This window comes from Heterocephalus glaber, unplaced genomic scaffold (genome assembly GCF_053883595.1).
Source record: "Heterocephalus glaber isolate CG9 unplaced genomic scaffold, H.glaber_assembly_v1.0 deba00001444, whole genome shotgun sequence".
NCBI lineage: Eukaryota > Metazoa > Chordata > Mammalia > Rodentia > Bathyergidae > Heterocephalus > Heterocephalus glaber.
Window position 1 is genome coordinate 25,010,164 of NW_028258297.1, and position 19,292 is coordinate 25,029,455.

Consider the following 19,292-nt stretch of genomic DNA (forward strand, 5'->3'; position numbering starts at 1 on the left):
AATGCTACTATGAGCATTCTTGTACATGTTTTTGTGAGTACTTTTCAATCTTATGTCTGTGTTCTGCTCTAAGCCTCATGTCTCACTATATTGTGTGTAACTTTCTTCACTGTTATTTCCTCTAGGTTTGTAGTGCATCACATGTAGTCAGAGAAACGGTTGTTAGGAAGGCAGATCAGATGATTTTGTCACTCTAAAGTGGCTTATGGACCAAAAAAGCTTGAGGATCATGGGTCTCTACAGCCATCTTCTCCTTCCTACAATTAGTATAGATGGATGAACTCCTGAGCACTTAATGTCATTTGCCTGTCTTACTGGACTTTCCAGTAAAACTAATTTTAATAATAGTTCTCTTATTTTTCCCCCTTTATGCTTTAACGGAGATGCTGCTGGGTGGAAATAACTTGAGTGCAGTCTTGTCAGGTAACCATCACTTGTAAAGCTTGGACCACTTTTTTCTCTTTGTATTTGTTTTCAGGAAGGGATCTGGATGTACCTGTGGTCTGAGAGAAGATGAACTGGCTTCCTTTCTCCTTTCCCCTGTATAAAGTCAGGGCCACAGTAAGACTCAGCAACCTGTCTGCCTCCTAAAAATGAATTGTGCTAAGTGGTTCCTGGCAGGAAGCAGCCAGCCTTTAGGGGACCGGTTGAAAGGAAGTTGCCTCCAGAATTAGTAGAAATTTGCTGGCTGGCCATGTCCCTAGTCCCTCTAAACTTCCCTTGGCCAGAGGTTATTTGTGACTACAAAGAGTCTGTGCAGCACCCTAAGGAGTTGGAGTAGGAGAGCATCCAGAGTAAATATACATTGGTGAGATTTATCACCTCCCCCTTTTGACTTCTAGACATTGCCTCTGGAAATTCTTTCCATCTCATTCTTGCAGCAAGGTTACAGGGAGTCTTGCATTTATCTATATACAAATTTTATTTCTATTATGAAATAGGAGAAAGTTGTGTCTTCTAAAGGTATTTGAGAAAAAACCTTGTACAATATATAGATGTTCAAACACTGTTGTATAAGTGAGTGAACCCTGAGTTAGATCCACTTCACAAGGGAGGTAGCTGAATGACTATTTTCTAGTTTAGGGTTTCTTCTGTTGTATATTAATAAGGTATGGTATGAATAAAAATTGACTCTGGTTAAATAACCACCCTTTTCAAAAAATAACTATTGGCCCAGCCTTGAGAAGGATAGGGATGTCTTTTATTTAATATAATGTAGATTGTTTGGCTGGAGCCCAAATGCTGGTTTCCATTATCTTACTTTAATGAAGTTTGTAGGATTAGATTAGAGGGGGAAGTTAATTCCAAGGATTGTATGAGAAATTAATAATGGGAAATTCCTAGGTGGAACTATTTCTTTAGCTTGCATCCATATACTGGGGAACCCTGAGCTGTATCTTGTCACCTCCTCTCAACCTTTAAACATCTCTTCTTGATGTATCTACATCTAAAAAAACTGATGAAGATTAGAAGCTAGACCACGTCAACCATATTAAACCATAATGGAGTTTTGCTTCTGGTCTTCTGTTGGGTATCATAGGTGAACTGTTATGTTCTTTTATTATTATTATTATTATTTTATTTTTTTATTTTTTTGGTACTGGGGATCAAACTCAGTACCTTGCACTTGTGTGGCAGGCGCCAGAACCACTGAGCTAAATCCCCGGACTCTTTTATTATTTTTGAAAGTACAGAGGCTGTGACTTTGGAGAATTTGGTCTCTTACCTAAAAATACATTTAGATCTCCACATTTTCATTTTCTGTAATTTTCATGAACAGGAAATAAAAGAAGAAAATCATAATGCCAACATCCAGAGTCCACTTCTGTTTATGTTCTGCTTTGCCTTCTGTCATCTTTTTATTATGCCTAGTTCTTCTGGGTTATAAACAGTGACCTGACTTGTAAAACTTGAACCTGTACACAGTGCTCATTTTGCTTCATATGAGCTCATCTGAAGCAGGGAAAGGATAGAGTGTTGAGGTGTTTTCAGGTATTGTTACAGGGAACAGTGTAATAATGCAGTCTGGATAGCCATTTCCAATGGTGCTGTCAGTCAGCGAGTCAGTTATTTAACAAGACTATATTAAGTGCCACACATAAGGCCTTGAGTTTAGAGCACACCAATCTTGGCTCTTTCCTTTCCTGGCAGATTGAATAGTCATCATGCTAGGCTAAGCCCATCCTTAGGCCACTAAAACCAGGCTGCAGCTAGTCTCTCTACTTGTATTTTCTCCTCCTGTGCATTATAAACAGTCACCCCAGTGAAACTCCTTCAGCAATGTTCTCAAGTTGTTTTCGTAGAGCTTACAGTGGCTTTGATGGTTTTAGCCCTTCAGGATGCTTTAGCAGCTGCCTCCTCCTGCCTCAGCTTGTTTTGTTACTTGCTGGTCCGATCTGCTCTAGCCAGCAGTCACACACAGCATGCTTGTCCCTCTACTGGTGCTTATGCATTGACTTCATTTGGAATTTTCCTCTCTTTTCTTTGGAAGTTTGTTTCTGTTTTCCCTCAAAACTGTTCTGAAACTTAACGTTTTTCAGGAAGCCTTTTGTTTTGATTTACTGTACATCCTGCTAGCTCATTATCTTTTTATATTTGTTCAAGTGTCATTTTCAGCTGTTTACTCGTGTCAGAGAGCAGCCATCTACTCTCTTTTCCCCATAGTACCCTGTATCGATTGAGAACCTGCTTCAACTAATGCAGACCTTGGTATTTCTCAGCAGGGGTTGGAGACTTGGGTAAGAAGGTGTTTGCTGTTGTGTGTGGCGTGCCTGGACCTGACTGTACCTTGCCCCCAGAATTTATAGAGGGCAAAGTACAGTACTGTGCAAAGATGACAAAATGACCTAAGAAGAAACAAAAGAGCAGACAAACACCAACCTTTCAAACTTTAATTGTAGAGCAGGTGTTTTGTGGACAACCCTTTTAAAAGAAGTTTAAACTTGCTAGCATTCATTTTCTGTGAGACCTAATCCATTGCTATTTATCTTGCTGTTCAGGTTGTGTGGGAAGTCCTTTTTAAAAATTAGCCAACAGAATTACTGGGAGCTGTAATTATTTAACATTTTCTGCTCTTGATTCTTTTTTTTTTTTTAAGGACAGGGTCAGCCTGCCTATGTAGTGCAGGCTGGCCTTGAACTCGCTGTGTAGTCTGGCCTCGAACTCGAAGCAATCCTCCTGCCTCAGCTTCCTGAGGGCTGAGTTTGCAGGTGTGTGCCACCGTGCTCCACTGACTTTATTTCTGAAGTTCTTTCTGGATGGGGTTTCTATTTTCCTGCAGGAGAGGCAGGTGGGGAAGGAGGAGGGCAGGGGAAAGACCCATACTCCTGGACAGGTGCCACTCAGACTCCGTGAAACCAGTTGTGTCCACACGTGCTGAGGTTACTTTCTGCTTCTAAAACCTGAACACTAGATTATTAATTTTCTAAACAATCTAGTGTGAAAATCCTGAGAATCTTTATCTACCTCTGAAGTTCAGAGGCCTGTCCCTCAGAATCTAGATTATCAGGGTATTTACTTAGTATAAACAACCGTGTGTAAAAATACCACCCTGGAAAAGATTTATCTCTCTTCTGCAGAATAAAACTTTTTTTCATAGTAACAAAGATTGTAAAGGTTGATAGGACCCCTAAGCCCTTGGGTAGCTGTCTTAAAACAGTCTGAACAGTTGTGGTTACTTTATTACAATAGCAGGACATCAAGGGCCTTTACATTCCTTCCCCAAAACAAAGTGGATTAGTGATGAGGGCTTCGCCTTAGGAAGGCAAGAGAGAAATGAAGAGGAATATAAGGAGAAAGGGAGGGGTAAACAGCCAAGCTTCTAAGAACAGAGGAGGGGCACAGAAACTGCAGTTAAATGATGTGATAGAGCAAATTTACGGGGAAAAGATAAACACGAAAGGGACAAAGTGAAACAAAACCGAGGGATGACGTCTTGGGCTGCGCTGCCTCTGCTTTCCCCACTGGCCCGAGATGCTATGCTTCAGCCTCTGGATGGGACACCCTGGACACTCAGGCCTCCAGGGGGAGGTGTGAAGACAGGTGCAGTGGCTGGAGCAGCGCGGGCCGGGGTCCCAAGGCGAGTGACCGGCGATACTGCGGCTGCCTGCTTCCCTTGCCACCTGCTCTCCCCTTCTTTCTTCTTTACCTGGTGGAGTAATGTCCCCCAGAGGAGGCTGCACATACTGTGGGGCTGACAGAGACCTGCAGGTTGTTTTCTGAGCAAGCCTGAGAAGTCCCCCTCTGTAAAAGAAATTACCTGAAAAGGTAAACTCTAACACTGTAGCTTCACTGTTTATTGATCAGATCAGCCCTGGTCCTCTCCCCCTAACGGGACTATTCACTATGTCCTAAGGTACACCTATGGCGATGTCTTCTGACCTTAGTGAAGTAATCCTTAGATGTTAGTGATCATGGAATTCCTCATGTTGCAGGTCATGAAAATACAGGTTTGGGGATGTCCGGTGACACATGCCACGTCAGCATTTTAGTAGGGCTGAGATTAGGAACAAGCTCTTCTGAGTCCTTGTCAACAATTTGTTTCTGTTAAAAAAAAAAATATCCTAAAACCTTACTTGTTTATGAATTCCTAGGATTAGTTTTGGTCCCAAGAAGCAAAGAAACCCAGCAGGTCTGGGTTGTGAGTCATTGACGCACGGAGACCGGGAGAAGGAAGTCCGTGGTAGTTGTTCTGTGGCTGCAGAGTTTTGTAGCTTCTGCTTTTACTGTTAGTGGAGCTGAGCAAGGGGCCTGCAGTTACCCCTGGGTCTGGCTGGAGTCCCATTTTTGAGGCCCCAGAGTTATTTTTAGCCCCAGGGCCTTGGAAGCAGGTGTGGTCTGGGCTTGAAGGCCATGCCTGGAACGTGTTCAAGCCTTGTGCCTGCCTGCTGGGAGCTGAGGGTAGTGACTTAAGCCACTGCATAGACTTCAGAGGAACCTCACTTTTCCTGAGAGGAATGAAAGACAGAATGTACCGCATGTGCCATACTTCAAGGGTGTTTACTCTGGAAACTTTATCAATTGAAACATATTTTAAGAATGTATTGCAGCTATATTAATTAAGAAAAATATTACCTATAAATCCTTTGGATATGGAAGAAATCTTTTGTATTAAGAGTTATACCCCAACTGGCCTGTTTTTAAATTCCAGGTTTATAGTCACAAGTGTGTGATTTAAACTTAATTTTGGGGGGCTGAGGAATGTAGCTTAGTGGTAGAGTGTGTGCACAACACTGGGTTCAGTCCTCAGCTCAGCCAAAAATTAAAAATAAATCAGTAAAATTTAATTTTCATGGTGCTGGGGATAGAACCCATGACCTTGTGCATGGTAGATAAGTACTCTACAATGGAGCCTTAAAATAATTTTGTTTTTTGTAAGGTAGCAATTCAACTATCACCTTGAGGGTAACCAGAAATGTCCATGTATTGTGTTTGCTCATTTTACACAGTATGCACCAAACTTTTCTCAACAGTCTTAATAAGTAGTACAGCAGGAGCCAGGTGTGGTGCATGGCTGTAATCCCAGTACTCTGGGAAGCTGAAGCAGGAAGATTGCCAAATTTAAGCCTAGTCTAGGCAATTTAGTGACTTAGTGAGAGCCTGTCTCACAAAGGGAGGAGGGGGGCTGGGAACGTAGCTCAGTTCCAAGACCCTAGATTCAGGCCTCCAGTACAGTGAATAAACCAAATGAAACAAAACAAAACAAATAGCAGGACCTGGTGGTAGTACCTGGTCTATATATATGTCATGCTTGTTACTAAAATTTTCATGCTTTCCAAGATTATGGAAAAGAATGTAATAATTACTTGTAATTGCCTAAGTAAAGCTATACTCATATATACACAGTCTCCATCCTGTGTTTGCGTGTTTGTACATATGTAGGTATTTAAAGTTCTACTTTGCATAACTGTTCTGTGACTTGATTTTATTCTCAGTATCTCTTGACCATCCTTAATTATCAAACACTTTCAAGACATTAGGCAATCATCTCTTTTGAATATTGCATGATACTATATTACAGGATTTATCATAATTTATAAGTCACGCAGCCAATCTCTTCCTTACAGATGTAGGTCTTTTCCAGTATTTTTATGTGGATTTCAACTGAAAAGTAAGGAATTTTCCTGGAAGTCATTTTGAAATTATCTTTGTAAACCATTTTGAAATTATCTTCAGGAGAATATAGTTCGGTATACTAGTTTTGCTTATTCTAGGCGATTTTATTAGACAAAATTTTGGAATATTAGCAGAGATGGGGGGCTTAGTGATCATTTCTGATTGCAGTCCATTACTTCTGGAGCCCTCTGATCCTCTGAAAAAATTAAGTTGTAAGCTCTCTTCCATTAGAATGTGTTCCAAATTATTCAGATTTTTCCGGTCTAAGTACGCTCAGTAATTTAGCTCAGTGCAGGAAAGTACAGCATATGTGTGAGGTGGGTTAAAGGTGGTACATATAGGTAAAGATTATAAATACACGTTACTATTACCAACCTCTTGAACACAGTAAATTCCTTGTGTTAAGGACTTTAAGTCCTCTGACAAAGGCAACATCATTTTTTTGTCTTTTGTTTTGAGACAGAGCCTTACTATGTTGCTGAATGGCTAAGTTGCCTAAGTTGGGCTGGAACCTAAGATCCTCCTGCCTCAGCCTCCAGGATGCTGAAATTACAGGCATGTGCCACCATGCCTGGCCATTTTTCTTTAATATAAAAAAAACTACATCTTGTTATGTAGCTTTTTTAAAAACATACATCTTGTTAAACATACTTGATATTTTACTATCTTATAATCAAGAATCTTATTAGATATAAACATTTGGGAACTTGGAGAATTGTATTGAATTAACCTTAATAGTACTCTTTCCTGTTACAGTATTTCTGTTCATTTCTTGGCCAAGACATGCACTAATAAAGGAACTATAGTTTTTCTCTTTGTCATTAAGGTTAAAGGGTGAAACCACTGAAGATTCTTGTCTGTAATGTATATTTCACACTCAGGTTAAAAGTTCAGTTGCCTGGAAATGCATCATTTCCAATAGATGTAACTGTAGTTCTGAAGAAAAACTGAACATCTGCCACATCTTTTTTTGGTGTTTGCCCAATCTTGCATTCTCTTGGCCAGTACATTCATGGTCTCAATCTAGCCTTAGACATAGCTGCAGTCTCCCGTTATCCACATAGCTTCTCTCTCACCTCTCAGTCTTTACCTCAATGACACCATCAGAGTAAGGCCTTCTCTGACTCATTTATGCTTTCTTTATTCTCCCAGCCTTATTTTTTCTCCTAGCATCTATCACTGTCACACTAAATATTTTTGTTTATTGTATGCACCTGCTGTAGTTTAAATTTTGAATGCCTTCCAGAGTCCACATGTTAAAGGCTTGGTTCCCAGGTGGTGTTTGGGTGGTGATGGAATCGCAGGAGGTGGGGCCCAGCGGGAGGCCCTTAGGTCATTGTGAGTGTGCCCTTGACTGGAGGGGGGGACGTGGGACCCTAGCTCTTCCTCTCTTTTGCTCTTGACTCAGTTTGCCCTGTCACACATTCCTGTCTGTGAGGGACCCAAAGCAATGAACCTCATCCTGTATTAGAATCTCCAAAACTGTAGGCCAAAATAATCCTTTTTCTTTATAAGTCAGTTGCCTCATGTATTTTATTAAAGTGATGGAAAGCTAATATAGGATCCCATCATGAAATTAGAAGCTCTAGGAAGGCAAGAACGTTTTGCTGCTTAATTTATAACTCAGCAGTGAATTTGTAATTATAAACTATAATGAATAATTACCATATATTGCTGCATTTTCATAGCAGTACCTGGCACACTCTAGGTGCCCAGTAACTGCTCATAACTGACTGAATGAGCTACATTAGGACTGCAGATGCTCCTGAAAACCAGGGTGCACAAATTAGTCCCCAGCTGACTCTTACTTGTTCTAAATCTCTTCTAACTCCAGCCTACCTTTTATCCTTCTAAGACATTTTCGGCTCACTTCTCAGATGAAGCTAACCCTGGGCACATTTCCTTTTGCTTAGTGATCCACTAGCTCAAGACCACCTCCATCCCCAGGTCCCTCTCCTAGTCCAGAGGGTCTTTGGTGTGAGGCAGGGTGCAGGAGGATACGTGATAACTGAAGTGTTGGGTGCAGGAGGAGTCTGTGTAAGATATGAGAGGTGGACAGAAAGAGGAAGAAAGCTTGATTGGATCAGGGAGGGGAAGCTGGTAAACTGAGTGAGGTAGGAAACAGGAAGCATGCTAAGAAGCAAGACTTGGGCTCCATTTAAGCCAGTTCCATGAATGTTGTGCTCTTGGCTAGTGGAGACTTGGTAGCAACTTCTCACAGAGCTGGCCTCTGCTTGGGCTGGCCTGTATTTTACACTGTGGTTACTCTTTGGAGGCCCGCTGCTTGTCCAGCCTTCATTTGTGGGGCCTTGGGACCTGTGTAAGCAGCCCGAGCTTCTGACTAGATTGGGGGCCTTCCGTAGTGCTGCGTGTCAGTGATAGGTGGCTGGGTTTTACTGTGCTGACTGTTGCTGCCATGTCTCATGCCATCTAGACAGTTTTGCTTCACGCAGTCAATTCTGCTGTTGCTGTCCTTGTCAGAACACGTGTCCTCAAGTTTTGGGTAAGAAAATATAGTTAAGACTATAACAGACAAACCACATTATGTTCACAGCTGTCATGGCTTTGGTTAAGGTAGGGTTTTTTGTTGTTGTTTTGCTTTATTGATGTATGTACCAAAAATCAGGTGTGAATTATTACCAGATTCTTCCCTCCCTGAGGTAAAGTTGCTTTTATCATTGGAGAATTCAGGTGGCCGAAGCCTAAGATGTTCTTGCATGCTTCTAGACAGAGTACCCTCCCTTCTTCCTTTCAGATTTGTTCTTTTTTTTCCGTTATTGAAAGTCTGTTTAGGGTTCTGGTGAAAGGCTGGTTGGTATATTTTGTTACCTATTTTTTCAATTTTATTGGAAGGAAAAAAATTAAGTCTGGCTTGTAGTTTAATAAAAGTAAACTTCTCATCTGATTATATCCTTTCCATAAATTCTGAGAATTTGAACTTGAGCTCTAACCCAACCAAATAAAGCTAAATTCCTCCCCTCACAACAGGGCTTTGAAGCACCCCATAACCATGGGATCCTGTTCCTTCCCCTGAGACTTTCCCTGTGTGAAAGGAAGCATCTCTGACTGAGCAGGAGCACCCACCTCCCCACTTTTCTGTCAGACCATCATTGGGAATGTTTATGGGGGCTCACCCCTTACCTACCTGCTGGAGACCTTGGGAGTGGATAGTTTAAGACAGCAGCACCTAGTAGCAGATAAGCTGTTGTTGTTGGCAGGAAAAAACTGGATGGAAGGGGAAAGGGACACCGCCCCCCCCTTTTAGTGGGATATATCCAGTGTCCGTGTGACTGACCTAGAATCCAGTTGGGAAGTTGAAGAGAAAAATGCCTCATCAGAGAAGAGGAAGATGCTTAATAGACTGATTTAAAAGTAATCTTTAAAAAAAATTCTGGTTAAGCAGTAACTATGAAGGCTACAAGTACTGAGGAGAATCAAAACAACTTTCCTTTTAGCTAATTACTGGTAAATGATCGATTCTTTTATAGTTAAATTTTGTATTGTTTTTAAAATTAAAACAGGCCTCACTTGTTGTCAGACTTACAATTCTCAAACATAGCTGATATAGTTCATTGATATATTTTTGCAAAGTTGGATAGAGAATGAATTTCAGTAAATAAAATTTCAATAATTTCCATTATAAAGTCATAGATACATGTCCTTAGGTAAATGAATGAAATCTAAAACATAAGGGCCGGGGATTTAGGTCAGTGGTTTCATTGCCTGCTGCGCAAGCGCAAGGATCCGAGTTCGATCCCCGGTACCAAAATCAATCAATCAATCAATCAATCAATCTAAAACATAAAAGTAAATCACAGAAAAACTTTAAAACTTGTATATTCAAGGGAAGAAAGTTCTTACAAACTTATATTAATGTTAAATGTTATAAACTATAAAACATAAGTAATTTCTGAAAGCTAAAATGCACCAGAAATGACATTTCTTTATGGATGTGTCCATTTTTCCTCCTCTGATTTGTATAGTAATTATGTCACTCTAAAAGGTTGCTTCGGCCTGTCTTTATCCCTAGGTAAAGTCTTTTAAATCCATTATTTCTGAATGTGGGATACTTTGAAATTGTTTTGGTAGCACTGGTTAAGGTTACTGTTTTCAATATGGTAAATACTGCTTTAATGACTTCGGGATGTCTTTTAAGAGATAATTTTCATAATGCTATGAATGTAGACTGTCACATTTTAGTTTTCTTTGGAGTCAGAGCAGTTAGCAAATACTTGTTAGGATGACATAAACTACTTTGCTAAGTAAGCTTACTATTATGGAAGTAGTTTTCAGAGTTTAGGTGCCTCAGTAAACAGCTGATTGAACAGATGTAATTCTGCAGGGATGGAGGGATTGTCTTTTAAGGTTATGTATTTCTATATGTTTTATTCAGATTTCCAAAAAGGCAAAAGACCTATGAATATATGGATTGGTTCACTTTCTAAGTAAATGTTGAAGAAAATCAAATTTGAAGTATTATAAATGAAAGAGTAGGATATAAAAACTGTATGTAAGGGAAAGGACTTTATATTTGTGTGTTAGTTTATATTCATTAAAAAAATCTTTGGAAGAGATCAAAAGAAACTGTTACCAATTAGAGGGCAGGGTTGAAATTTGGGCAGATAAAGGACAAGGGCAAGAGGAGGATTTTTATATATTTTTTCATTTAAATATATTTGTTGGAGTGTTTTGTTGTTGTTATTTTGGCTTTCTTTCTTTCTTTCTTTTTTTTTTTTTTTTTGAGGGAGAGGATCTCACTGTGTTTAGCCTGGCCTTGAACTTACTGTGTAGCCCAGGCTGTCCTCAACTTGGTGGTGATCCTCCTCTGCCTCAGCCTCCTGAGTGCTGGGATTACAGGCCTGTGCTAACACACCCGCCTATTGGAATTTTAAGATAGCACTTTCTAACACTTTCATCTAAGTATAATGAACATAAAAACTACACATAGTATAAAACATGTATATAATATGAATATGAACTATATGAATATGTCATCTATTAAAATGGCAAGAAGTTAATTAAAGCTTTAAAAATTGGCTAAGTAAATAGTATTAAAACTGATCTGCCTGGATCTTTTTTCACACTACTGGGGATTAATCCCAGGGCCTCCTGCGTGCTAGGCAAGCACTCTACCACTAAGCTATCCTTACCCCTTAAAGAAAAAAAAAATGTGTGTGTGTGTGTATGTATGTATATATATGTGTAATATTTATAAATAAATAATTTTGAGACAGGGCCATGCTAAGCTCCTCTGGCCTCAGGCCCCTGAGTAACTGACATCACAACTGTGCACCACTGTGTCTAGCTCTGCCTTGGATTTTGTGCATTTGGGCGCTTGTAATTCAAGCTAAGAATTTTTGTTCCTTTTAGCTAATTCTTATAGAAATTTTGGGTAAGGTTACCTTGGTGGTTTTGCAAACAATATAAATATTCTGGTCAGCTTTTAAATCCTACCTGATGGAAAAGATTTTGAAAGCAAAACTGTCACAGACACATCCCTGATCTGAGGTTATTGACATCCTTCAAAATGAACAGTGGATGCGGCAACATTTTTAAAATTAAAACTGTAGCTGAGGATAGGGGTTTAACCAGAATTCTCCAGCTATAAGTGAACAAGGTTAAGGGCATTGTTGCCTCACCCTCCACAACTCCTTGTCTCAGCTCTGCCTCTCACACATTCAGTTTGGGGCTACGGCAAATCAGGCCTTGGGCATAAAAGTGTGCAGGAGGACTCCAGCTGGCACCAAGAGCACAGCACCGAGATCGCGAAACTTAATCCTCACTTGACTTCCCCCACTCTGGTTCAGTTACCTCCTCATTCTACAGTCACTTTGACCAGACCCTTTCTTGGTCATGGAAAGGGTCTTCTTGTGTCTGTAGCTGCTGACTCTGGTTCTCTGTCTGATAAGGACGACAGTTTTCCCCTCTGTAGAACTGTCTGCCGAAGGGAAGCAAGGATGAGAGTTTACAAATTCAATTTTTTTTTAATTCAACTTTTGCATGTTTGCTGTCGTCCCATTCCTTTTGTCCCTTGATCTGTTAACCCAGATCATTGCTTTGTCCGTCCCATCCCGATTGTATCACTGAGAGGAGCCAATCAGACTCTGAGACTCAGTGTCATTGTTGGAACCAACTCCCTCTCATTCTCTGATTTCCACTTTCTGTGCCACTCAGGCACCTCACGGACAAGTCGTGTTATTCTTCTCAGTCCAGCTCTGTTATGGGAATTGGTACGTAGGGAAAACTGGGTAACCCAGTAGCAGAAGCCCTGGTTTGGGAGTCAGACATCTGAGTCCAAGACCTTACATTGGCGTGAACTGTGTCATGACTCAGTGCTGAGGCACTGACCAGTCCTTTGACCAGGATACATTCTCTGCTCTATTTTCTCTGTTGAGAGATGACTTTAGTACCTTATTGACATACAGTGAAGCTTATTTCTTGGAAGACGAGAAATGGACATGTAGTGTATTAAATGCAGCTGTTTTGTAAAATGGGTAAATGAGAAGATTTCTCAGGTGCCTTCTAACTCTGTGTCAGGTTCTGTGAGGAAAGTTGCCACTGGACTACGGAGGGTGGAATTACTTCTGCTTTTGTCTGCCCGCAATGTCTTTTAGATTCTCTATGCAGCCAGCTTTGTTCACCAGTGCATCTTCAGGGCATTTTCCCTACTTTCTCTCTGTGGTGTTTGGTTTTTTCAGTTATGAATTTTAGATAAATTTCATAATTTTGTCCTCAAAGGTTTGTGAAGAGACAAGGCCACTTGTGTCTGCATTTTATAGGAGAAGGAACTGGTTTACAGGAGTTTTGTGATTTGCCCAGTTACCCTGCAAATGGCAAGACAGCTTCTTTTATATCCTGATTCCTCTTCTCTATGTTTCAGTTTTGAATTTGTAAGTATAAAATTAGAAAGAATGGGCTGGGGATTTAGTTCAGTGGTTTCGCCACCTGCTGCACAAGTGCAAGGACCCCAGTTCAATCCCCGGTACCAAAAAATAAATAAATAAATAAAATAAAATTAGAAAGAATGACACAAAGATGTTTAAAGATTTTATCATCCTGATCTGAAATCAGTTAATAACATATTTATTTAGAATCTTAAATTATTTCAGGGACAAGAAAGATTTTACTTACTGTTGTAGAGTAATTGGAGCATCTTAACACGCAAAGCACAATGGATGTAAGAAATACAAAACCTTTGCCATCAAATAGTTTATCCTTTGAGAGTCGACATCTAGCTGTATGTAGCACAGTAGAGGATTTTGAATAGAAGAGATGTGTTTGGGGAGGAATCTGAGAATATTGAAGGTCAGGCTCATGTCCACATTATGGGCAGCAAACTCCCATTAGGGTTAATGAGGAAATGGTTGATTATAGAAGCTTGGTAGGAACAGGAAGACATTGGATCTAGCTCTAAGGGCTTTGTACATGGGGGTGGCTGATTTAGTCTCAGGTTAATGTGTAAAATTTTCTAAGGCTGGGAGTCAGCGATTCTCTTGAGAATGAGGTGCAGATTGGGAACGTAGGGTGAGCAGAATGGTCATAGGAAGGAAACAGACCAAAGTCCTAGCCCCAAGACTGCCTCCTGTGGAGCTGGGTACATCACAAGCCCCAGTACTTCAGCAGTTGCTCCGATAAGCGTATCAGCCATTTTTGTCCCTCCTCTTCAAAAGGGGGCTGAAATTTATACAACTTGTTTTCCTGCCTGTTCTCCAGGGGCTGTTGTTTGCAAGCTGGTATTTGTGCATGCACGCACTCACACATTAGCACTTATCATAGCAACTCTCAAGCAACCATAGGTTTTTGTTGTTTTTTTTTTTTGTCCTGATAATATAAGATTGTTAAAATGGCCCTTGGCTGCTGCTCTGTGTACTATTTTCAAGAAGTAAAATAAAATGGAAGAAAACCATTTGGAATAATAATACTTCAAGCTGCTTTATATAGCCCTTCTAATTTCATACAAGTCATGTAGTTCTGGCCCCAGGTGATTATAATTCATGAATATGTTATGTTTTATTTTCTTGAAGTTTTTTGCTTTTGAAGTATAACTGAATCACCACTAGCATATTTTTTTCTGAAGCCATACCTATTTGTCCCTTTTGTTTGTTCAAATGAAACAGCATATCAAGTGTGGAATTAGATTAATGGAGTAAATATTATGAATCATACACTCTCTAATTTGCTGCTCTTTCTTCTTTTTCTGACCCCATGTTTTGTTTTCTGTCTGTCTTTCTCTCTTCATGTAGGCTGTCAGTCCAGTGTAAAGCTGCTGGAGCGAGGGAGCAAAGGTAAAGAATGATGTAATGCACTGGCTGCCCCAAAGCATCTTTTGTTGTGGAATGGTTATTCCAGTCATCTCTCTATGAATCAAATGTGAGGGGCTGCTTTGTGGAGGGAGTCCTTTGCAAGAGCACATCAACGGGGAAGAGAAAGAGACATTCAGTTGGAGGGCTCTTGCTGAAAATGGGTTTAACTCTCCTTTTGCCAGTCACCACCAGCCTGACCTCATGCATTTTAGTACAATGGAGTGGCTGAGCCTTTGAGCACACCACCATTACATCATCGGGGCAAATTAAAGGAGGAGGTGGAAAAGAGGACTTATTGTTGTCATGGCCCATGAGATGATTGGAACTCAAATTGTTACTGAGAGGTTGGTGGCTCTGCTGGAAAGTGGAACGGAAAAAGTGCTGCTAATTGATAGCCGGCCATTTGTGGAATACAATACATCCCACATTTTAGAAGCCATTAATATCAACTGCTCCAAGCTCATGAAGCGGAGGTTGCAACAGGACAAAGTGTTAATTACAGAACTTATCCAGCATTCAGCAAAACAGAAGGTAAATGCTTTCCTTTTTTGGCCTTTTTAAGTCAAATGGATAAACTGGGGAACAATTTTAAGTGAAACCTCATTTTTAAGTGGAGAAAGTAATTTGAGAAGTTTTGGTTGCTTTTTAGATTTTGGTACCTTGTACTACCCCAAAACAATTTACTAATTGTCACATTTAAGAATAATTTATACTATACTGAAAGGTTAACCTGTTCTATTTTGGTCACAAGCTGTTTCCCTATTAATGGCTTGTTGAAATTTTTTTCTCAATTTAAACATTATGTATTTTCTACACATCCACTTTGGAAAGTAAGTAGAAATTAATTATTAGATGTCCTTTTCATATCTGGTCACAATTATGTGTGGTAATACTGGTCGAGACAAAGGGATTTTACCCTCAAGGAAATTATTCCTAGGGTACTGAAATTTTGTGTCTGTATTAGAGAAGGCTATATCTTTTCTTTTTTTTTTTTAAGGCTATATCTTTTCTTCACAAATGAAAACAAACTCATCTTTTAACTTTAATAAACAGCTGACTTAGTGTTATCGAGGAACAATGTTTAAAATGTTTAAGTTTTATGTATTACATATTTGGTTTATGAACTTTACCCTTTTATAAGTGTCAAGTATTTAAAACCAATGAGTTTGGAGCACATCTACATAGAAAAAGCATCAATTAGCCTTTCAAAAGTTGATTTAGGGCCGGGGATTTAACTCAGTGGTTTTGCCGCCTGCTGCGCAAGTGCAAGGACCCAAGTTCGATCCCTGGTACCAAAAAAAAAAAAGGTGATTTATATAAGTGTGTATGCTAATTTTGACTAATAAATTAATCCTATCTCATTTTTATTCAAATAATTAATTGAAAACAAGAAGCCATTGTCTGTGTCAGCACCAATAAACATGAGTCTGCTCAACCGGTTGTTTTTAAGATTATTTTTCTAAAAGAAAAAAAACAATTATTTTTCTCACCTGCCTTCCTACAGCAAGCCTCACATTTGCCTTTCAGGTTGACATTGACTGCAGCCAGAAGGTGGTAGTTTACGACCAGAGCTCCCAAGATGTTGCCTCTCTGTCGTCAGACTGCTTTCTCACTGTGCTTCTGGGCAAACTGGGGAAGAGCTTCAGTTCTGTCCACCTGCTTGCAGGTAAGGCTGTGTACAGTGCTGAGGACTTGGACTCTCATTGAGCCATGTAAGCAGTGCTGGCCCGGGAGTTCACAGTCCCTGAGCCAACCGCAGCTGTGATGCACAAAATGACTTAGGGCTTTTGACGGATGTGACAGTTCTGCTTCACTTGAGAGCCTCATTCTTCCCACTGGTCAGCCCAAGTACCCCTTCCTTGGTGTTTATTAGCTAGTAGAGCCACACAGATCGCTGTGCTGGGTGTGGATAGCTCAGAGCCTGTTTTTCTGCCTGAGGACTTTTCTGTTCAGCTGTGATGTAAAAACACCAAATGGCCTTAGCTGCTGCTGTTCCCACCTCTGTGGCGAGAGTCGGACTAATTCAGTGTCAGGCTCTTATCAGACTTCGTGGACTCCAGAGATAGGTCACCTTTCTGGGTATTAGTGAACAATACGATAGGGAGAAGTGTGCACAATCTTCTAATTATTATGGAGACTGTTTAAAAACTTGTGTATTTTTGTTTTTACACTGGAAAAAGAAGACTCAACTTACAAATGGTAAATGACTGGATGAGCTTAGAAAGGACCAAATATTTTGTATCTGCCCCAAGGGAGTTCCAGCTCACTGAGTTCCAGAGCAGACTGTCCATCCCTCCCTCCCTGTTTTGTGGATGTTACTGAGGTCCTTTCACTTGTGCTGGCTCCTAGAGGGATGAATACAGTCTACCAGTGCATGGAATCTTAACATAAAGCTGCCGTCAGGCACATTTAGCCACAGGGAGAGGCAAGAATGCTTTTAAAAATCTGATTTGAGAAAATCAGAATATTGAAGTTGTCACTTGTATACCATCAGTGTCTTCTTAGAAGGAGGGTGCAGGGAACTTGATGTTACTGGCAGTCGATTGTTAGAAGTATACACGTTGCTGTTTTAAGAGAAAAGGGTTAGCCAGTTGTTGGCCTGTAACAGCTTTTAAGCTCTGCAGGTTTAGGTGAGATTTCTGTGTCGGGCTCAGATCATCCGTGGCTGCACCTCTCGTTCATGCTGTGATTCTGTCTGATCTCTCTGTGAGTGTTCTTAACTGAGGCTTGCTTGTTTGACAGTGCAGATTTGAGAATTCTTTGGCTGGGAGTTGTAATATTCCATCCTGTCTGCTGATGAGCACTTCTGTGGGTATAGTGCTGGGTGCTAAACCCAGAGCCTTGCCTACACTGGGCAGACACTCTGCCACTAGCTACACCTCCAGCCTGCTACGTACATTCTTTTAACGGGAATATAAGTGTGCTAAATATAACACTTACTAGAGTGCCACTAAACTGATTTCCTGAGTTTAGGCCCTCATCTCCTGCTTTTGTAGCCATTGGAACAGACTTTACTTTGGAATTCTATTCATGGGACCAGGGTTTTTTTCTTTTCTTTTTTTCCTTTTTTTTGGTACCAGGGATTGAACTCACGACCTCAAGCTTGCCAGGGAGGCACTGTGCCCTGAGCTAAAGCCCCAGGCCCTAAGGATCAGGGGTTTTTTAGAGGTTGTGCACCCAGATGTGCTTTATGACAAAGTGGTTCTGCCAGCTGCTCTAGTAGAGATACCTTTTCCCTGTGGGGGCTCAGACATGACAAGCTGGCCGAGCAGACACCCCAAGAGTGAGCGCGCTGAGTTCCCAGCACAGGTGTCTCGTCTGTTTAAGTGCTTTCCCCTTTAACTCCCTTTGCCAAAGAGCATTCCTTGGTTCTTATCTATCACTGTAGCTTGGGAGGGGCACAGGGGTCCATTCTGATCAGCCAGGTCAGCCCTAGGGACATGGAGTACACACACTGAGTCAGGAGACTCCGACATCCTCACTTCAGACACGAACCGCTTCCCAGGCCTCCATGGAAGCTCACTGAGGCAGCGCCACAAACCACAGCGACTATTGATGGCACCACATCCTCGTCTACACCTCCAGAATCCTGTGTTTCCCAGCCTAGGAGTGGCTTTCAGGTCTGCAGTGCCTTATTCGGGAGCTTCTGAGCAGCCAGACCTCTTCTGACACCTAGGAGTGTGTTCTGTAGCATTGAAAGGCCCCAGCCATCCAGAAGCCTCTGACCAATTGGGAATTCTCTTAGTTAGTAGATCTGTTCCTTGGGGTAGATAGAAAATTGGCATAAGTAGAAAAGAATGTTGAGAAGGTAAGGCCATCGATTTTTGGGAAGCTGTTTTCTTTTTTGCCAAGATCCAGCTGCACACTGGGTGTGCCAGGAATTGAGATAGAGGATGTATCAATAAAAGTTTCTTAAATGTTCTGCTTGGGGAGAAATAACTGGCCATGGGAAATCACACTAGTTTCCCACAGGGGCTTCTGTAAATTACTAGGTCACTATGATATAAACAGAGTCCTTGCTTGGAGTAATTTTTCCATCACTTTAGAACTTTCCACCACCTTGAGAAAGGAAAGCATCAGCTGTGTGAGGTGGAGTTTATGGTCACTAGGTAGGGAAGTGAATTGTGGCCTAAGTTCTACTCATACTGTCAGAATTTCCTCACCCAGAGATGATTGAGTTGGTAAAAGAGGAATAAGAGGATTTCCTACAAATTGATAAGAGCATCTTTTTTGAGATGGGGCCTCACTACATAGTATGTAGTCCAGGCTGGCTGCTCAAGTTCACTATCCTCCTGCCTGTCTCCTGAGCACAGGGATTATAGGGATGCAGCACCATGCCCAGCTAATAACAGCGTCTTAATGAGCTTTTGTCTCAGACAGGGGGACCCAAACTTACCTGGAGAACCTACAAAATGAAGGGCTACAGCCAGGAATGGGGTGTGGGATGTGTGGAAGCTGTACTGCAATGCAGTGGGCTTAATGCTTTAACAGGGTACAGATCTTGTTAATCTTTGTGTTCCTCAAAGCCTACAGCTTCCTAAGTTTTCAATAAATATTTGATATACCCATTACTTATAGGTTTTATAACCATTTATATTTCATATGATTTATTTTATTAGTTTAGAATATAAGTGATTAATCTGATAAACTCAAAGTGTAGAGAAAACTTCATTGCTTTGAAATAAGTTACTTGCAAAGTGCATTTATTCAGATAGAGCAACATGTAACTGCTATGGGAAAAGTAATATGAAAATGTTTTCATCTAAGTAGATTTAAGCATATTAAAACCTGATAAAAATACTGCAGTTAAATAATGCTAATTTTTGTGATGCTTCAATACCGAAATTTGATAGCTAACTCTAAAAATCTAGCTTT

The 19,292-nt window shown here is 40.7% G+C and overlaps 1 protein-coding gene across 3 annotated transcripts in view; it reads left to right on the forward strand.

Annotated features, from left to right (window-relative positions):
* Positions 1–19,292, forward strand: part of Dusp16 (dual specificity phosphatase 16) — a 73,028-nt gene that overhangs the window by 20,950 nt on the left and 32,786 nt on the right. For all 3 annotated transcript variants that reach the window (XM_004845864.4, XM_004845865.4, XM_004845867.4), the window contains exons 2-3: positions 14,358–14,948; positions 15,945–16,083. In XM_004845864.4, the coding sequence (XP_004845921.1) occupies positions 14,721–14,948; positions 15,945–16,083 (367 nt within the window). In that variant the 5' untranslated portion in view covers positions 14,358–14,720. The remainder of the gene's footprint in view (positions 1–14,357; positions 14,949–15,944; positions 16,084–19,292) is intronic.